This window comes from Sorex fumeus, unplaced genomic scaffold (assembly GCF_029834395.1).
Source record: "Sorex fumeus unplaced genomic scaffold, SorFum_2.1 ptg000014l, whole genome shotgun sequence".
Classification (NCBI taxonomy): domain Eukaryota; kingdom Metazoa; phylum Chordata; class Mammalia; order Eulipotyphla; family Soricidae; genus Sorex; species Sorex fumeus.
This window is the reverse complement of record NW_026606071.1, coordinates 15,384,430-15,406,803: the sequence shown is the minus strand read 5'-3', so window position 1 is coordinate 15,406,803 and position 22,374 is coordinate 15,384,430. Positions and strand designations below refer to the sequence as shown.

At 37.0% G+C, this 22,374-nt stretch overlaps 1 protein-coding gene across 1 annotated transcript in view; it reads right to left on the bottom strand.

The window, feature by feature from the left end:
- Window positions 1–1,177: 1,177 nt before the first annotated feature.
- PLCL1 (phospholipase C like 1 (inactive)) overlaps window positions 1,178–22,374 on the bottom strand; it is a 372,506-nt gene continuing 351,309 nt past the window's right edge. The window contains exon 6 of the mRNA XM_056111653.1: window positions 1,178–2,839. Coding sequence (XP_055967628.1) covers window positions 2,660–2,839 — 180 coding nt within the window. The 3' untranslated portion in view covers window positions 1,178–2,659. The remainder of the gene's footprint in view (window positions 2,840–22,374) is intronic.

Below are 22,374 nucleotides of genomic sequence, written 5' to 3'. Positions count from 1 at the left end.
GGAAAGGAGCAGAAAATGGTTGATACCTATAGCCTGACATTTCACTAGATGATGAGAAATTCATATTACATTTGAAAAAGACTTACTCGTCCCATTATCTGAAAGAAGTCAAATAGTGTAAAGTGAAGAAGTAATTACCATTCATTAATATGGTGAAATAATTGAATATTCCTGACCCCCCATGTAAAAGACCTCATCAAATAACACATGAAACCTAAAATAACATGGACATGTTGCAAAAATGAAAATTATATGATGACTACACAGCCTGTAAAGTGTAATGCCTGGGGAAGGAGCAAGGCTGTGCCACTATCCTGGCTTCTCCAGGGGTTCTGCCTCCACTCTGCCTCCTGAGAAACAAGCACTGAACATTAGTTTCACTTTCACCTTTTTGCCATATAACCTAAATTCTTCGCAATTCTTTTGGTTCACAAAAACTGTTACTAAAGTAGTTAGTAATCAAAGTGCCACAAGACAAACTTCTAAAAAGTAGAGGAAACCTATGTTGAGGTAGGTCTTCAATATGAGGAGCTCCAGGAAGGATAAAATAAATTATGGCAGTCATTTTATAAGAGTGGGTTTGAATCTCAAGTAAGTAATGGAATAAATATTATTGGAGCGATAGCACAGCAGTAAGGCATTTGCCTTGAGTGTGGCTGGCCAGGCCAACCCGGGTTCAATTCCTCCGCCACTCTCAGAGAGCCCGGCAAGCTACCGAGAGTATCTCACCTGCACGGCAGAGCCTGGCAGGCTCCCCATGACATATTCAATATGCCAAACAAAGTAACAAGTCTCACAATGGAGACGTTACTGGGCCCACTTGAGCAAATCGATGAACAATGGGAGGACAGTGCTACAGTGCTACAGTGCTTCTCTTCCCATTTCTTTTTATCAGCACTAAAGGTATAGATTTTTCTAAGAAGAATTTAGGGAGACGAAACAACCCTCAGGTGAGGTCAAACAATAGGTATAGGTAAGATGACCTTTCCCTTTGTCATCATAAGGAACTGAAAGATCTGTATTCTGCTGTTCCTTCCACCATGCAAACGAATAGTTACAAAGGGTCATACCACTGGAAATCCACCTTAAAATAAGCTCACTTACCTCCCCAAGTGTGGTACCAGTCTTAAATTCAAAAAGTAATTGTCATACCTTTTAACATATTCTCATATAATACCTTTTATTGTCATTTCTTTTCAATTAATTTACAATTAAAGAAAATAATGAAAGCATTGTTTCATATCTTTACTCTCATTTATGTGCAATATGAACACAATAGTGTTAAGAAGTCAGAAATAACATGGTAGCTATAGAAGATGTATGTATTTGCAAAATTTTAACAATTACCTTCTGTAGGTTCCCACAAATTAGCACATTTGTTAACCAAATCAATTAGAAGCTTTTCAAAATAAAAGCAATGTTTTAAATAAATATATTTTATAACCATAGAACATTTGACTCTGCTGAAGGAAACAAACATATTATACTCAAATACTTTATGAAATACTAGGGCAAAAATGATATAGATGTAGTAACATGTATCTAATTAGCATTTGATTTTGTGTGTATGTTTTCCTGCATTTGTTAAGTTTATCATTAATATCTTAAATCATGAAGATTTTATATCACCCATATAATTTTATCAGTACATTGATATGGCATTGTTTGTACATCTTTAAATTTTTCGTGCTCTTAATTAAATTCCAAAAAAACTCCAAGCTGCACATGTCTGTTGTAGAAGATAAATGGATGTTAGACTTCCAGTTGGAAGAATCAGAACATCCTACACATCTTAACTTTGAAATTTAAGAATCAAATATTATTGTAAAATAAAAAAATTTAACTACAATAGAGCTTTTGCTGTGTTTCAAGTACCACATAGGTGAGAATAAACTCATTTTTGATCAGCTGTTCCACTGAATTCATATCTGCTCAGTAAACTACAAAATACTTTCTAAAGTTATTTTATTTAATAAATATTTTAAATAATTCACTAAATTCTTAAAGAAAAGTCTTTATTGGTCTTCCAAGAAATCCTGATCATGTATTTATCTCTCATTTGCTTTAATTTCTATATTTCTTAGGAATTTTTATAATCTATATTTAGTCTATCAAAACATTTATATACTGGTAAATTTGGCTCCTTTAATAATAAGCTATGTTAACATCTCTAAAATGACAAAGGTGGAGAAGTAAAATTAAACACAGCAAAGGTTACATTAAGTGCTCCTTAGACTTTCAACTTAACTAATTTATTCCCAAATGATAAAATAATAACTTACCAGGTGAATAATGCAACACAGAGTAGATTTTAACAACACACATACATACACACACACACACACACACACACACACACACACACTATGTCCCTCAATTTATTTTCTCTCTGCTGCTCTTTCTTTCACAAGCACACACACGCGCACACAACTTTATCCATAACCTTATTTAGTTGTTTACACACATCTCAGAATTTAAAACACTACTACTAAATATTTTAATTTAGATAAATTAACTGCTTTAAAATACTGACATTGTGAAAATATCTGTTTATGTCCAGCACCCTGTAGAGGGAGGGCATCATTTTGTGAACTTCTAAAAATGCTTAAAGAAAGAAAATCAGAAAGAAAACTCAGAGTCCTTATCAAGAAGGGCACTGTCACAGCTTTCCATTCTCCTCGCTGCTTTCCTTCTCTTCAATGGCTTCAAGGCTGCGTTTGCTCTTGGCCTCAGCACCGCTGGGGGCTTTACTCAGTCCACAGGACAAGCATGCCAGCTGGATCTGCTTTATGTTTTCTATGGCTTCATTCTTGGCATTCTTCAACAGATCTCCCTGTCCCTACAAACAGGCAAAAATATACACCAGAGAAAGTTATGTGCCAGGCATATTTGGGAGACATCACCCTAAACCCTTAGTATTCTTGAGCTCAGTGAGGAAATAAACACAGACCTGAAAGAGCACTTTTTGAAGATTTAGCTCAGGATATTTTTCTAATATTGTCAAGAGACTTTCCCCTTTAAATTAAGAATATCAGACTTTGTCATTGTCAATAGCCCAGTGGTTTTCAGTAGCCCCTTGTGAAACTGTAATAGGAAACCACTTCTGGGAACTCTCCTTGAATATCCTCAGGACAGTCAGTCCCTCTGTCATCACAGCCTAAAACTTTGCACCTTGCTAAAAAGTATCTTGGAATGCTTCATTACAAATCCCCTTAGCACTAGGTGAAAACTGACAGCCTATTGCAACTCAAGTTTAGAGACCCAAGAAAGAGAGCCAGAGAGACAGTTAAGAGTTGAGAAGCTTGTCTTGCATGCAGACTACCCTGGTAGATTCCTGCATCATATATGGTTTCCCAAGCAATGCCAGGAGTGACCTCTGATCATAGAACAAAGAATAATTCCTAAGCATACTCAGGTATTTGCCAAAATCTTCCCCCCTCAAAAATATATTCCAAAGGAAGAAGAGAAACAAGGCCAAAAAAGTCATATCAATAGAGTAGAAATCCAATTAATGTGTTGATAAAAGTAACATCTAGTAATGTAATGTACACTGAGATACTATTGAAAATTTAGATATGTAGATTATGACTGAAATCTCCAGGCATTCTTGGAGTTGGAATAGGCTACCTCCCCCCATTTCCCAACATTTCTGGAAGAACCAGCAGTCATCTCCATGAACCAATTCCAGCACCACCATATAAGCTCTTCTATGGATCCTGCTTCAAAGACCCATAAAATAAATCTCAAAAGAGATAAAAAAAAAAATCTAAGTTAATCTCAGACCTGCACAAGGTTGAACAGATAGGGTTAAATCAAAGAGAGGGTGGGGCGGGGGTGAATCAGCTTGGTGCCCACCCAAGCAGAGCCCCCAGTTGCTGCTAGCTTCCACATACCAAAATCTCCATCATTCCCCAAGCCGGATACCACCATCTCTGAACAAACTTTACCGAGTTATAATCTGCTGAAAATTCTGGTATCCAGGTTTTGCGACTGAAATCTCCAGGTTTTCTCAGGTTTGGATGGACTGCCCTCCCCCACTTCCCTGTACTTCCAGAAGCCTCAGAAGTCATATCCACACCCCAAAGATGCCACCTAGTTATAAAAGCTACTCCAGCCTTACCTTCCTGATAAAAATAACTGTATTCCCTGAATAGACACTATGACCTCTTAGTACCTGTATTGCAAACTGTAACGCACAAAAGGAGAAAGAGGGAGAGACGGGTTGGGGCGAGAGATGCCTGCTATAGAGGCAGGCTGGGGGTGTTGGAGGACGGTGGGAAGGAGATGGGGGACATTGGTGGTGGGAGGTGTGCACTCATGGAGGGTGTTGGATCATTATGTGACTGAAATCCAATCATAAACAGCTTTGTAATGGTCTGTCTCATGGATATTCAATAAAAATAAATTTTAAAAAGGGACAAAGAAGCTATATCAATGAGTAGAAATCTAATTAATGATTGAAAAAATTAACATCGAGTAATATACTACATAGCATACTGTTAATACAAAATTAATAATTGTTAGAGAAATGCAGGTGATTATTTGTATGTACATAACTTCAGTGAATTCAAAAGAATCTAGTATTTATGATTAAACTATTAGTGCTGGGAAAGCAATATAGACTCTGAATCCATAATAGCAAGGTCAGAGTTATTCATCCAAATTATTTTTTATTAAAATAAAGGATATGGAACTTTTTTATATTTTCAGACTAAACCTACAGAAAAAATTATTTTGATAAGATTAAGTAGCCCACTTGAAATTTTAGAACTTGTGAAAGCATGAACCAGATTTATAAAACCCCATGGTTTATAAAATAAAAACATAAACATTTTAAATTAAAACTACGGCACTTGTCCATTCTATATTAAATATATATTAATATCTAAACACTTGTAGCAGTCTTTAATCAAATAGAAAAATTAAATTAGAACTTGACTAATTTTTTTTTGGCTTTGGGATCACACCCAGAGATACTCAGGGGTTACTTTTGGCTCTGCACTCAGGAATTACACCTGGTGGTGCTCGGGGAACCATATGAGATGCTGGGAATCGAACCCAGGTCGGCCGCGTGCAAGGCAAATGCCCTACCCGCTGTGCTATTGCTCCAGCCCCTTGACTAATTTTTTTTAAAAAGTGAATATACCTTGAATTGGGCTGGAGTGATAGCACAGCGGTAGGGCATTTGTCTTGCATGCAGCCAACATTGCCGACCCGAGTTCGATTCCTCCGCCCCTCTCAGAAAGCCCGGCAAGCTACCGAGAGTATCTCGCCCACACGGCAAAGCCTGGCAAGCTACCCATGGCTTATTCGATATGCCAAACACAGTAACAACAAAGTCTCATGATGGAGACGTTACTGGGCCCGCTCAAGAAAATCGATGAACAATGGGAGGACACTGACCCTGAATTAAGTCAGTAGTGGAACGAGCTTTGGATGTAGGTTTGGGCATTGTGTAGATTGCACAGCTTGGCTTTCTCAAGAAGCTCAGCCTCCCAGACCTCCTCCTTCCCCACTCCAGTAGCTCCAGAAACCCTGGAAGCCACACCCATATCCCAAAACCGCCAAAATGTAAGCTCATCCATCAGCCCAGCTTTACAGACTCACAATGAAATCTCAAGAGATATCAAGCAAGCCGCAGGAGTTTGTGGGTACATCGGTCTCTGGGCTGAAAACTCTGGGGTACCCTGGACGAGACAGGTCAAGTCACTGTCTGCTGAGGCCCCAGCAATCACACTCATACCCAGACAGCTGCTGTCATGCCAATGACCGGATGCCACTGCCTCATGATTAAGTTCTGTGGAGATGCCAAAATGTAGAAAACTGTAGGTACATCCATCTTCAGGCTAAGAACTCTGGGGTCTCCTCAGAGTAGGATCAGACCGCCTCCCTCAACCCCCCCATACTTTCCTACAGTAGCCACACCCACATTCCAGAACTGCTGCCATGTAAACTCATGGCCCAGTTACATATCCTGAAGTTTCTGGAGTGACAACTACAAATTCTACAATTCTAACATTCTAGTAGGAGCTCACCAAATTAGATGGGAAAAGAACATGAAAGCCATCTAAGCTCTGTAAGCAAAAACATTAACACAAAATGCTCAACTAGCAACATTTAGCTTAATAAACCCTCAGACAGAACTAAATTAACCCCATTGTGAGATATAAAAATTTTCACAGATTTTCTTTTACCAAAGTAATTTTTGATAATTTCATTAGCCATTTAGTTGTAGTGAAAACTATAAACCAAATTATTTTGTGCCTGCTAAGGGGGCAAACTTTGAGGATGGTTAGGAAAACAGGAAAATGGTAAAGGGAAAGTTACAGTGGTGATGGTATTAGTGTTGGAATATTGAATTCCTGCAACAAATGTATTATAAACAACTTTTTAGAGCACAGTGTTTAAATACAGAGACGAAAGAAAAGTTAAGCCTGATGCCGTTATTGAGCTGGTTTAAGGTCACCAGTAGTTCAAAACGAGTAGTTATATTCGGACTAAGTTTACCTGTCTCTTGGTTCAGTGCTGTACTCCACATCTACTTTTGTCTTTTAGTTTAAGACTAAAAGCAAGATATTGTACACTATCAGACAGACATAAATTTTCTAAGGTAAATTAGTTTCTGAGCATTGAGATGAATTCTCATTCACTCTGAACTAGAGAATTTATGTATTTAGTAAGAAACCTCATTGTCATCATCATAATACATATAAAGTTTACTTAGTACAGGCCCTCTTCCTTGTGCTTTGCCTTTATTATTTATCCAACTATCACAAGAAAACTCTGATATAGATACTTTCCCAATTCTTTTCTCTAAGTGAAAAACACAAACTCAAAGTAGCCACCTTTCCCTGAATCCAATTGCAGCTAAGCTATAGACTCGGAGTTTAAGTTAAATTTAGTAATTGTCTTCAGAGCATCTCTTCAAGGCAAATCATGTGCTGGCTGCAAGAACATTAAGGCCTCCTATTCATTGTTCTCTCTGAAAACAACTCAGATGAAAGGAAACTCGTGGTCCGTGTGACACAAGCTGAACTTAGAGATGGGATCTAGACAGTGAGGAAGAAATGTGTGCCAAGAACACACTGGCAAGTCGGCATGTCTTAGTTTTGCTTTTAGCTCTACCAGCTTTGCTTGGGTCATTTACTTTATTTCCTATAAAAATAATAAAAATATCCCTCTTCTTTCCTTACAATTCTTTTTTTTAATTTTTAAAAAAAATTTTATTAGTGAAACACCATGAGGTACAGTTATAGACTTATAAATTTTTGTGCTTGGGTTTCAGTTATACAATGATCGAGTACCCATCCCTCCACCAGTGTCCATCCTCCACCACCACAGGTCCCAGCATCCCTCCCACCCCCCAAACTCCCCATCCCACCCTGCCTCTGTGTCAGGGCATTCCCCCTTGTTTTCTCTCTCTTCTTTTGGGTACAGTGTTTTGCAAGAGAGGCATTGAGTGGCAATCATGTTTGGTCTATAGTCTACTTTCAACATGCTTCTCCCACCCTGGGAGGATCCTCACAACACCCTTTATTTGGTGCTCTCTTCTCTACCTGAGCTTCCTTTTTCCCTAGCATGTGTGGCTGGCCTCCAAGTCATGGAGCAAAATTCCTGGTACTAATCTCGGCCACTCCTGGGTGTTAGTCTCCCATTTTGTTGCTTTATGTTCCCCAGATGAATGCAATCTTTCTGTGTCTATCTCGCTCTTTCTGACTCATTTCGCTTAACATGATACTTTCCATGTAGTTCTGTTTATTTAAATAATACCAAGTATATGGTGTTAGTAGGTGACTTAAATAGTAATTAACATGGTCTATACTAAATATAATATACTATAGAAATAAATAAATACTATATCAATAAAAATCTTGTTAATATGTATGTTAATTTCATTAACTTGTTTAAAGTGAATCCACAAAATTAGTGCTTTCTATTCTTTTTGCAAATAAAAAGATTCCTTTCTTTAAAAAATAATAAAGGGGTTATTAGTGAAGAGTTTATGCCCACACTCATTTTCAGATTATTATTTTTAGTGCTCCATTTTTTCTTCATTTCTAAAATTTCATCAAGAACATTCAAAGCATAACAAAAGCAAAATTGGCATCTTGCCTTATTGCAAGAAACAGTGAAACATGCAAAAGTGCTATGCTTGATACTGCAAATGTATAATATTCTCACATATTTTTTCCTTTAACAGTTTATGAAATTCATCTAATTAATCAGTCATATTATCATCTCATCCATTCTGAGAGGTGGAAGCCAAGCCTAAATGCCAGACAGTGCCGGTTCTGGTAAATAGAAGCCAGTCTCTAGAAAACAATGGCCAATTGGAGAAAGCAGTGTCAGTGAACAAAAATACAAATACATCATCTCTTGATAACCAAGGAGACAAGATGTCCTGGCTGCATTTCACACACATTTCACAGGGAAAAATAGAAAAATAAAACTGTCAAAGAATAGAAGAAAAGATGAAAGACTAAGAGAAAGAGTTTACCCCAAAACACACAAATTTGTTTTCTATTTTTTAAAGGCAGCTGGAATATCTACTCTTTTTAAAGTAGCTAGAATTTTGGCTCTGTGGCTCAAAGACTCTACTCCTTGAATCCTCTTTATTAAGGGATCAGAACCAGGAAAGACTTATTACAGCAAAATAATAGATATGGTAAAGATTATGGACACCATGCTGACATTCTTGCTTATTACGACCTTTACCTGAATTACACGCATTCATTTCCCTGGACCAACAACCTCTTCTCTGTCACACACCCCTCTCAAGCTTCCCATAATAAGCTTATTTACACAAGACCTCTTTCCCCAGAACATCTCTGACTTGAATGTTAATTCCCACAACACATATTAGATATTCATATGACCTAAATCATTTAAAGATATTGGTGTGTAATACATTTTTAAAGAGTATTGTGAAGTGTGTTTTTAAAGAATATTCTCTCCAAACTAGTACTGAGAAAGAGAAAGGAGTGAAGCCTAGGAGAATTCATTATTATTGGCAGTACATAAACTAAAATACCTTATGAATACTAAAATAAATCTGGGGTTATTATGAATGCAAAACTAATGTAGAATTTGACCACTGAACACTCAACTTAAAAGACATGTCAAGCTATTGCCAGGTTTCAATACACTAGCAGTACCATGTGAATTCATTCATGGCTCTCAGAAGACTTCAGAAAAAAATGTTAGAAGGATGGCTCTAACCCAAAGTAGAGCAGTAGGAGCATTCAAATACACTGACACTTATAGGACAAGAAGACCATCAAAAATCTTCAAAGGCAAAACCATTAAGTCAGCCTCCAGTTATGCACTTTCCAAATGTAAAAGTCTATGCAAATTCTAACACAATTAGCAAATAACAACAAAAACATGTAAAATCATAGAAGATAGCAACAGAGACCTGGAATCTGAAGATTAGGTATGATTAAAAGGTTCTTCTAAAAACAGACATTTAGCATTTTTAAATGCTTAAACTGAGTTAAATTTCAATTAAGATATATTATTTAGAAATCGAGAAATGGATGATGCAATTTGGATTGTAAATTGGACTGCTGAACAATAATATCAGAATTTTTATTACCACTAATACATTTATTACCAATCATAAAATATCACAATTGCTAAGCTGAACCAAACATTGAGAAAATGTAATATATTAAGTGTAAATCAGTTTGAATATATTAACTGATTATGTCATAACCATAAAAGAAGCTAGTATAATAAGTATAATTTATCTATTAGTTATATATTTTACAACCTATTAAAGTCATTTAGGATTTTTATTATGTAAGTTTTAAAGAAATGCAGTTTCATGGGTCAAGAGACTAGAGACATGATTTGCACTTAGGACACCCATATTCAAGAACCACTGGGTATGCCCTACCCCCAAAACAGGGGGAAAATTCAATTTCACCACAATTTTTGAAAATAGTATTGGCTATCATCTGACAGTGTAATTCACAAAAGACATCTGTGGCTCCTTCATATTCTTTTTTCCCATGAACTACACTATCTCTTGAGCTACTGGTGCTCAAAGAGCAGGAGGATATCATTACAAGCATCTTGTCACATGTGAAGGAAATGCGTGGGTTGTCTAAGCACACCACAAATATTTAAAGTAGCTAATGGAGACTCTGGGAATGGAGAGACCCTCGCAGATACACAATTGCACACATAAACAAATTCAGCTCTGTATCAAGGCAGGCTTCTGTGGGTATTTTTCCACACACATAAATGGTGGACTGGTAGACTGATTTTACATGAGCACTTACATCCACTGGCAAAAATCACCTCCAAAATACTGCAGTATAAGATAGTCACAGATACCACGGTGGCACCAGCAGTGATTCATTTGCTCCAGTTACCTGGTGATAGGCAATTCACCTCCCACTATTTTCCTAGCTCCCAAACCAAGCTGTGGGGAAATACCTGTATTATTTCAAAAGGTGGGTGTTTTTCTATAATGAAATAGAAACAACCATTGCAATGCTCTTTACTTGAGAAATTAAAACAGCAGATGCAAAATGTGTTGTCATATCAGATGTGTTTTTTTAGCTGTTACATATCTGGAATATTGGTGAAATAATACAAAGATGACTTGAGATTCTCACACTTCAGAATGAAAGCCTACCTAATAGGTAATGTTTACAAGGTGTTAACGAAAGTCAGGGGAATAAACCTATAGACATAATAATTAAGTGCAAAATACCTTGACTGCACAAAATAGAAATTTCTGTCACAATTAGTTATCAACACTCAGATTTTCTATTTTGCAACAAAACTTGCCAACCAAAGATTTTAGTCCCATTTCATTTACCACTTAAAAAATTTAATTTTACTTCATGAAACCTAAAAATATAGGTCACTGTCACTGTCCTCCTGTTGTTCATCAATTTGCTCAAGCGGGCCCAGTAACGTCTCCAGGAATCAAACTCGGGTCGGCCATGTTGGCTGCTTGCAAGGCAAACGCTCTACCCACTGTGCTATGGCTCATTGTCTCAAAAATATAGGTACTGAATATATTTCATATTAAGAGTATTCACTTGTATATTTTTATATTACTCATAAAAGAGAATTCAAAACAAAGAAACACTGCTTTTTCAATTAGTGACTGCATAATTTAATTCAATATTGTATAGAAATGGTATGTTTACTGAGCATGTTTGATAAAGTCATTATATATTGTAATTTTCTATAAAGCTTAGTTTTCTTAAATTATCTTTGTGATAGATTCATTTTAGTATATTTTATTTTTAATTTCTTTATTTTATAAAGTAGTTCACAATATTTGATTACATTTCATATTCAAACACCAATCCCACCACCATTATGCCTTCTCACCACCATATTTCATATGTTTCCATCCCAATCCCCAAACTCTGCCCCAAAGCAGAATGGAAATAATATATTTTGTATTGTTGGTTATGAAAAACCACTGAAAATGCTGCAATTTAGTATATGGGATTCAGTGTCTAGTGAGTGTCTCAGTTCCTAGTAGATACATGGCATATACTTCAGGCCTTTGAGCTATATCCCTGACAACTGAAAGATATTTTAAGAATAACTTAATAGGGGGCTGGAGCAATGGCACAGTGGATAGAGAGTTTGCCTTGCATGCAGTTGACCCAGGTTCAATTCCTCCACCCTTCCCAGAGAGCCCGGCAAGCTACCAAGAGTATCTCACCTGCACGGCAAAGCCTGGCAAGCTCCCCATGACGTATTTGATATGCCAAAAACAGTAACAAGTCTCACAATTTGTTGTGAGACATTACTGGTGCCCACTTGAGCAAATAGAAATCAAACTTGATAGGTGCTGAGAGATAGTTCAGGGATTAAAGCATTTTCCTTGCACATGGCTAACCTTGAATTGATCCCCAACAAGGTATTTGGTCCCCTGAACATTTCCAGGAGTGACCTCTAAGCAAAGAGCATAGTAGGAAACGCTTATTACCACTGTGTCTGTCCCAAACTACCCCCCAAAGGATTATACAACATTTCAGAATAAAACACAATGGAATATTTGATAAAAAAATATAACCACATAGAAAACTCTAAAATATTAATATTATTTACTAAAGTACTCCAATTTTCATTTTGGAAGTTAGGCAAAACTTAAGAAAATTTTGCAGGACATGGAGCAATTCTTGAGTATACTGCATCATCCTGCACAATCCAGGATATCCTGTACTCAAGGCTGCTTCCACTAAATGTCAGAGTCCCTCCAATTATTTCCATACATTCCCCAAACACCATCTATGGGCAGTACTGTATCCACTGAGAAACGCTAAGCTAGCAAGAAACAATGGTGAGCATAAAGGCCCTTCCTGCCCCCAGAGCACTTAAAATTTGTTAAAGATATGGTACTAATAAATAAAACAAACACACAGTATACCTAAGTAACTTTAAATTGTGCTCTGTGCTATAAGAAAAGGCATGCGATTCCATGAGAGCACAAAGTGAAGGAAATCAAGAAATACTTCCCTGGGAAAATTACAACTGAACAATTTGAATGATTGCATCCTCACTTCTCTTTTTGGCATCTTACAATCAGTGAAATATGATATAGAGGTCTTTTAAAGTTATCTTTGAGACCTGAACTTTTACTCTTATAGATACTTATATAAATAGTTTGGGGAAGTATTCTAGAAGTTACTGTTTCTAAGGAACTATACCAAAATTACCTAATGCATCCCATTTTCCTTATACTTGCACTAGCTTTTTTAAGTTTGCTCTCTTGAGATTATCATTAACAACTGAAAATAGAACACAATTCAATAAAGTATCATTTAGTGACAGCATCATTTCATATGTAATTATTTCAATTTTGAGACATCAGAAGGAGAGCCATAATGATTTCTTGACTTTAGAGATGAAAAACATGAACTCAAGAAAGCTCACTAGCTAAAGCTTAAAATTGTCTAATTACTTAGAGTCACACTGAAATAAGTGTGAAGAACAATAAAACCTAACAGCGATTTTTCCCCAAGTCCATAGATGCTTTTTCTTCACTGTAACAAAATTTTTGCATTTGGAGATATCATGACACTTTACACATATCCTCCAGAAGATCTTATAAATTTGAAACAAAAAAATAGTTGAAGAACTATATGTTTTTTAAAAAGAAAAACATTACTTTTGTCCTTTTTCGTTTGAAGGTCACATTCAGCAGTGTTCAAAGCTGACTCCTGGCTCGGTGCTAAGGGATGATCCTGTCAGTGTTCAGAGCACCATCTTATGTGTGATGTATTGAACCCAGGTCAGTAATGGCAAACTGCCAGCTGTTGCAATTGCTCCAGCCACCCAAAAAGAAAAATTCTGATAGAACTTCCTGAATATATCAGGCATAAATATTATATTTTAGATCATACTTTGACATAAGATTTTCACCTCTTTCCTCGGTACAGTTTGGGAGTATTTAATTATTTTTATCTGAGCCAAATTTTCATACAACTGAAATTCAAAAACATTGTAGAAGATTCATGAACAGGGAAAGAGTAAAGATGATGATTAGTTTTCATGTTAAAGATGAAATCACAAAAATTCTAATGATATTTGATCCAAAGAAACGATTAAAAAACACATTTATTACAGCATGTACCAAATGTTATCAGTTCTAGGACAGCTGAGCTACTTACCCTCCTTAAAGTACCTAGCAGCATTGCTAGAGAAATGGTAGTCTTCCCTTATATGCAAATGAACTGGGTTTAATTCCTGGCACCCTCTCTGGTCCCCTGGGCTTCATCAACAATTATCCCTGAGCACAGATTCAGGGATAAGCTCTAAATACTTCTGAGTATGAGCCCCTTCACTCCAAAAAATTAAATTAAGAAACAAAGTATCCAAGAGTCCTTAAATCCCTGCCACATTATACAGCTATCCAAGATGGCAATATACAGAAGCTGAGGAGAAGAACCAGAATGTCAGGAGTAATTAAAGAACTTGGATTCTAGTGATTCTCTGTTTTTCTCCTGTTTCAACAATCTGTACTACTGTTTATTGTAACAATATTCCTAATATACAGTTGAATTTATTGTTCCCTTACTGACATACTGCTTAGAAGAAAATTCTGGTTCAACCACTCAGTTTTTGACCTTGGGCAAGATCATTCAGCAACTCCATTTCCTTGTCCACAAAGTGTTTAGATCAATTTATATCCACTTTGTGGAATTAAGAGAGATTATACATATAATAAATTTAAATCTATACAGTAAGAGAGGTAGAAAAGATGGTAAGGCATTTGTCTTGCATGTAGCACACCACAGTTCAACAACAATACCACATATGATTCCCAAGAAGGGCAAGAATTGAGTACTGAGCACAGAGTCAGGAGTGAACCCCAAGTGTCACCAGGAATGACTCGAAATAACAAAACCACCAAAATGCATTTTAAATGCCAATTTATAGCTGTCTTTATGGAGTTGATCAGGAAAATAATTGTTTCATAAAATCTAACTCAGTCAATTATAGGTTAGAAGTTGTCATGGTATTTTTGTCTATGTGTGTCATCAACACTGCCCACAGCAAAAAGTGAAGAGAGGCTGATGTCCCTTGAATCCTAGAATTTAAAGCACTGGCAAGGGGGACTGAGAAATAATACAGTGGGCAAAGCATGTGCCTTACATATAGTCATTTCCTGTCCAATCCCCAGCATCACATATGGCCCCCTAACACTTCCAGGAGTGACCTCTGATTAGAGCCAAAGTAAGCCCTGAGTTCCTAAGTCCTGACAAATTTAAGCAATGACTGACTTTAGAGTGACAAAATCAAATGATTTTAGCTATTGTTCTTTTAAAATAAGAAAATTATAATATTTCAGGAAACCAACAAACAACATTTGCAATGTTATAGGTGCCCACTGTACTCTATAATATAAAATGTGAGAAAACAAAAACCATTTTTAAACTTGGTTTCCAAGTTGGAGAAGTGAGATGGATAAACTATTACTAAGAACAAATTTTACAATTGGTCAAAGATAGACTAATAATAAAAGGAGTGTGGTATCTTTCTCCCCGGAAGTCTAGAATGTTTTCTCTTTATTTCTCAAAAGCTTATTTTCTTATTTGTGATTTAGAGGTTACAACATTGCTCAGTGTAAAACATTGAAGCTGCTGTTTGCTAATGGATTAAAAAAAATTTAAACAGCTGTTTCATTTAAACCATATGAGAAAGTAAAAATGAACTGAAATCATATGTCACCACAAGAAATTAATGATAAACATTATCTTCTGTGACAGACTCATTATATTACTGAAGATACCATAAGATAGATTCCTGGGAGGGTGTTAGTTTTAAGAAGCCATCTGTCTGCTTAGGGCAAATGACTGCACGCCTAATCCACTTACACAAAATGTCAACAAAATTGCTTCAAGACCAGTAAGCTGAATAAAAGAAAATCCTCAGCTAAACTTTAAAAATATGGTTCAACTGCAGAAATCTTTATGAATTTAGGTTTGTGTAATGATACTGGTATCGTGAGAATTCTCCTGCAGTCATTTTGACAAAGAAACTATTCAATAAAACAATAAGAAGTCACTGCTTGTTAATTCCCCTGATGTCTGCTCTTTCCTTCCCATTATTGTGATCATATGCCTCTATGTCAACAGATCTAATAAGAAAAGACAAAAGATTAATATTAACCTTTAGCAAGTTGACAAAGGTAATTAATTTTGAATTTCAATGAAACGTTCAAAGAATTCAGAGCATCAGCAAAAAACACACACATACACACAAAACTCAATATTTCAAGCTAACTTTCCTTGCATAACAAATGATCATATAATCTGAATTAATACAACTGTCATTAGTTCCATAAGTCAAATATAGAAGTTTCTTCTACAGAAGCCTCTAGACATGCTATAACTCTATCAAAAAATCACTTGTAGCAGTTTAAAATATGTAGCCTGTTCTAAATCTCAGAGCAAAGATTGTAGAGACAGTTGCTAATATTAGGAGGATGTTTTAAATATGCATTTTGAAGGCTGGAGAGATAACTAAATAGTCTGAATACATACTTGACATGCAAGAGGCCTGAGTTGGAGGCCAATACCTCATAGTCTCTAAGCACAGAGCTGGGAATAGCCTCAGGATCTCCAGGTGTGGTTTCCAATAAAAAAATAGTAATAATAATTACATTTTAAAATGAATAAAATGCATCATGGTATTTGATTGCTAAGGTTTCCTGTTAAAAATTACTTGTCGTGTTGTTTAAAATATTGACCTCATGATTCACCCAAAAGATAAACCTGAGTAAAGGTCAGAACATGCCTGTGGGAAAAAATAACAATGGTAACAACTGGAATGAACTTATTACCAAATAGCTTCAGTGAATGAACTGCCTCCATAGTGCTACAGATTTCAGTAAAGTACAAGTGGTTTTGCTGGACATCTAGTCCTGAGTTTCACAACACCAGGATCCCATTTTCTATCTCCTGAGTACATGTCCTTGAGCCCAATGGCAGCTCTATCTCCTCTGCTTTAGATATGACCTCTTGCCAACGACATTTATTCTTGATTCTCTACAAAATCATAATGCTTAAATAGGCTGGAATTGTTCTTTTTGGAAATGCATCATCATGTGTGTATGGACAGTCCATTCAATGACCCTGTGGGCACTCATTTATACTGACATAATATTTCAGTGTCATTTGTGGCCAAATAGCTCTTAGCAAGACATTGTTAAGAGGCAATTATTTTATACTTTACATCTAGTGAATCTCTTTTTAAAAATTACAACTGACAAACAGTGTTATTTTAGTGGTACAAATCTTCTTTCTTTTCTTTCTCTCTTTCCTTCTATTTTCTTTTTTTGATTAATGACACTGAGGCGAATCTAAATGAAATGTGCTACTTCTTATATCATCAAATTATGAAGTCAACTCAGTTTACTCCACAGAGAGTTCTTGGAGATTTTATCAATAATGAGATGTTCGTTGTTGGTTCCACAAATTCATCAGGGCATTCTGTTACTCCAAGGAAATGTCACAATGTGTTTTCCTAATCTGAGATTAGCTCAACTTTCAGAGCACAAACTCAAGCCATCCACATTAAGCAATTAAGTACATATTTTCCCTCAGTCCTTCATGTTCACCTGAAATAAATTTCCCTATACAAAGTTGAAATAATATCTATATTTCCAAATTGTTCATATTGTACCATTTTGGCTTAATCAACTCTCTCTCTACATACATACTTCACCCCAAATATCTTAGTAAGAATTTATGAAAATAAGGACAGTCTAAAAACCCCAAATACTATTAGTAGCACTGTAGCACTGTCCTCCCATTGTTCATCGATTTGCTCGAGCAGGCCCAGTAAACATCTTCATTTTGAGACTTGTTGTTACTGTGTTTGGCATATCAAATACGCCACGGGTAGCTTGCCAGGCTTTGCCATGCCGGCTAGATACTCTCGATAGCTTGCCGGGCTCTCCGAGAGGGGAGGAGGAATCGAACCCGGCTCGCTGGGCCAGCCGCGTGCAAGGCAAATGCCCTACCACTGTGCTATCGCTCCAGTCAGATACTATTAGTACTCTGTGAAATCAATGTTCTTTCAGTAAACTTGTTTCTAATGCAATATATATTCACCTTCCTCCAAATATCTTTGGTAGTTTTGTTTTTTTTTTTCAAAATCCAGAATCTAATCAAAATTCACATTTTATTAGCATCTTTGAAATTCAGTTATGTGAATTCAGAGTAAAAGCAAGATTCAGACATGTGCATGGAGAAACTCATTATTGAGTTCACAGTAAGTCCCACTTCCTGGAAAGATGAGCATTTCTGTGGCTTCAATAGCGTACACTTGATGGAGTCACTATCACTGTCACTGTCCTCCTGTTTTTCATTAATTTGCTCGAGCAGGACCAGTAATGTCTCCATCGTGAGACTTGTTGTTATTGTGTTTGGCATATTGAATACATCAAGGGTAGCTTGCCAGGCTTTGCTGTGCGGGCGAGATACTCTCGGTAGCTTGCCGGGCTCTCCAAGAGGGGTGGAGGAATCGAACCCAGTTCAGCCAGGCCAGCTACGTGTAAGGCAAATGCCCTACCACTGTGCTATTGCTCCAGCCCACTTGATGGAGTATATACCATTAAATCAACACATCTAATTTTCACAACATTCCTGCTGAATGTCGAGTATGGTTCCTCTTACATTCTTATTTTAAGAAAACTATACAAATGAATATATATGAAGAAATTACCATATATTCTTCAAAACCATTCAATTTTGTTAGTGTTGTATTGCTGCTTCCCCAAATGTTTTTCCTGTCAAGGCCTCAAATTACTTCCCAAAATTGATGACTATAAAAATCAACCAATAAGAAAAAATAGAAGAGAACGGTGGTATTCAATCCAAGATTATTTTAGTAGTTGATAGTTTTTAGGCTTTGTATCTGCACAAATAAAGGCCTTATTTTTGTGAAAGTTTTCATTAAGATTGGGTTGAAAACCCAGAATACCAATTTGACAAGTCTGTGTGATTCTGTCCATGTGCAGGGATTCTGTTAAAGGAAATAGCCACAGGCTGATCTAAATTAGGATAGCCCTCCTTTGTACTATAACACTACTTCTGTGGTCAAAACTGGTTAAACTGTCCACACACAGCCCAACGGTGACCACTGGCCCCCAAACTACCTTGACTCCAAACAGCAAGGATCATAGTCAAGCCCATCAAATTGACTCCCTCATGAAGTGGACCTGAGAAATTCAGAGTTTGAGTGACCAACAGAAGGAGGTGCAAGAAAACATGCAGAGGAAAGGAACTCAACTCTCTTCTGCTAAAGTTACAACACTCTGGCGAAAAATTCACACTCCTGTGAGAAAAAGAAAACACAATCCCCAATACACTTGATTTGTTATGCTCTTCTAGTAAGAGTCTGTGAGGCTGCACATTTTCCCAGAAATAAAGTTTCTTACAGTGTTACAAGTGGTGCTCCCTATAACTCAGGTATAGTTAGAATTTTACTCTAAATGAAAAATAACAGATTTGTTATAATTTTAATGCCACCACTTGGGGCAAAATGAGGTTTCAACTATGTCTTTGTTCCCATTAGTCTCTCTAAACTTCTTGTAGAGAAAGTCAGAATCTGTCAAAGGAATAGAAAGGTCGTGGGTGCTTTCTGCAGTGGGAGGAATGATTAGCAAATTCTGAATCAGCAAAATGACCTTATGAAAATCACTAACTTCTGCAGGCTTCAGTTTCCATCTCTATTAAACATGGGGATTTAAAGAGAAGTTCTATGAGTTATAGACTAGATCTATTATTTTTTCATTAGGGTTCACTGTCACTGTCACTGTCCTCCCGTTGTTCATTGATTTGCTCGAACGGGTCTAATAACGTCTCCATTGTGCCACTTCTTACTGTGTTTGGCATATCAAATACATCATGGGTAGCTTGCCAGGCTTTGCTTTGCGGGTAAGACACTCTCGGTAGCTTGCTGGGATCTCTGAGAGGGGTGGAGAAACTGAACTCGGGTAGGCCATGTTGGCCGCTTGCAAGGCAAACGCCCTACCCGCTATGCTATTGCTCCAGCCCATTTGGGTTCATGCTGTGAAATTCATCATTTAATCTTAAACAAGAAACACTATCTAGAGAAATTAAAGCATTCAAAGAAGAGGAACAAGACACAAGGAATGCGTGGCAAAAACACCAATTCTATTGAGAAGGGGGGGGGGGGGTGGCAGGACAAGTAACGCAAAGTTGAGGATTTGGTAGCTGAGTGAACAGCTAACATGCAAAAGACACACATTAGAAACAGAAGGCACAGCCATATGACTGATAAGCATTACAACACCATCCTTGTCATGAGGAACTAGAAAAAGTGGTGTGGATAGGGTGGTTCAGGAAAGAGGAATGTGATAGCAGCAAAGCTATAAAAAACTAGGGCTTCACTAGGGAGTTTAGAAAGCAGGTCTTGGAAGGGGTCTAAGATGGTGAAAGGACCAGAACCAAATTTAAGTTTAGGAAGGTCATCTCAGCTCCTGTGTTGTAGAGGAAAGTGGAGGTGGGGCGTGTGAGAGAAGGACTTTTCACTGATCAACTAACAAATGAAGAGAATCGAGACATGGTTTGTTTTTAGGTTGGCCCAGAAATACTTAATATTTTATTAGAGCTAGATGTGAGGGTAAATTTAAGGATAATGGCCAGGATTCTTGCTTGGATCTGTGAGTGATCATTCATTCATTGAGTTGAGGAGACACCATACATAATAGCTGATCACAGGCAAGAGATATGAATGGAGTAGAGAGGTTGCCATAGTGGGATTCCTGTGGGTAGGAGGTAGGAAAAGATGGGGAAATAGGGTCATCTAGGGATAAGGAAAGAAACTGGATCAAAGATAGGGATTTTGCATTGAACAGCTGTCACTGTCACTGTCACTGTCCTCCTGTTGTTCATATATTTGCTCAAGCGAGCCCACTAAGGTCTCCATTGTGCCACTTGTTACTGTGTTTGGTATATAGAATACATCACGGGTAGCTTGCCAGGCTTTGCCGTGGGGGCGAGATACTCTCGGTAGCTTGCCAGGCTCTCCAAGAAGGATGGAGGAATCGAACCTGGGTCACCCAGGTCAGCTGCGTGCAAGGCAAACGCCCTACCCGCTGTGCTATCGCTCCAGCCCACATCGAACATCAGAGAGGAAAAATCGATTTTAAAATACTTTGCATAAGGTGTATGATCCAGGGAGAGAGCAGAGTAAGAGAAGACCCAGGAACATCAGCATTGCAGAGGAGGAAAGGAAGGATAATCTGAAAATTCTTGGTAAGAAAGGGCCAGAAATGTAGGAGGGAGATGAAGAGTGTGGCTGTCCCAGAAATTGAGGTAAGCAATGCTGTGAGAAGGAGCAGGAATCAGAGAAAGTACCCAAGGAGACAATTATTTTGTGACAAGAAAGTGACTGGGGATCTTGGTGATAAAGATTTAATAGCATGTCAGGGGGGAGAAGACAGATTAAAGTTGGCCAAGGAGTGCGTGGGAGGTAAGGAAGTAGATACCGCAAGTGTAAACAACTTCGTGAAGAAGTTTGACTGTGTAGGAAGGAGAAAGTAAAAGAAAGGAGAAAAACTGGAGAGGAGTTGAGAGACTTTGACAAAAGCCTTTCTGTGTGTCTAAACAAGGTTAGGCTGGACAAGGAATTACGAAAACTAAAGACATGATATATGAAAAATAATAACTAAAAGCCTCTACTCAGAATTGATAGTTTATTTGCAAATTCAGTCACATAATTGGCATGCCTATCTGAATCATTTTTCTCTTTATTTCAGAATTTAAAGCACAAGCTTGATTTTTATCATTCCTTTAATGGTGTGAAGCGGTAAATGATTCATCAGATAAATAATATAAAGTTAATTAATTTGCAAATATAAGTCAAACTACCAAAAAGCAGTGGAAAACACTGGCTCATATGATCTTACATTTATGGCCCTACTTCCAGAAAGGGAATTCCCGTATCGTCCACCAGGTGGCTCTGCCGTTTGGGGCCTTAGGGAGTTTCTGTCTGTCCACTAAAAGCGAGTTCTATAAAAGTTGTCAATGACCTAAAACCACTTGGTTTAATCCTCTGTGTCCATGGAGAGTTGTACCTTAGTCAGAACAAGATTGCAAAGAAGTTCTGAAATTTAAAGTTACTAAAATTGTTACCATATTGCTATCTTGCATACAAAAGCATTTAAATCAGTGTACTCAGAAAGGAACACTGTATGCAAATTTCTGTGTTCAAATAAATTAGTAAAATTTTAAATAATCACACCTCTTCAAGGAAAAATAATCTTGTTACTTGTCCTCACAGTTTTCTGAGAGGAGTAAAAAATAACTACAAACAAAATGCTAACTAAAATGTCCAATGAAGTTTGCTTTGTGTAACTAAAAAGTATTCTTAAGAAAGTATTTGTGCATATTCAATGTGTAAGGAAGTCTATTTATGCCACCATTTGGAAAGATTTATTATGTACAATTTAACCCAAATGATGCAAATATCTCCAGTTTAAGTAATTTTTGATAGTCATAAGATATAAAGTTCTACTTGATAAGGATTATGACTTAGCATGGAGGAATGTATGAACACCTAAAAATTTATAAAATGCATGTATAAAATTCACAATAATGATGGTACATAAGCTGAAGAATTGCAGGTGTCTACTTCACGGTCACTCCCCTTTGTCCTTTTCCTATTCTCCTGTCTCTGAAATATCCACTCACCAATCTTTGTGGAAAGTTGTCCCATCAATCATTTTCTCTTACTATGTGTGCACAATATGTGCACATTTTCTTTTAGTATATGTGCTTAACGTATGTGCTCCTTAGCTTTGGGATCCAAATGGAAATAAGAAAAGCGCCCTCATAAGGATGGTTCCCTAAACACAGTCTC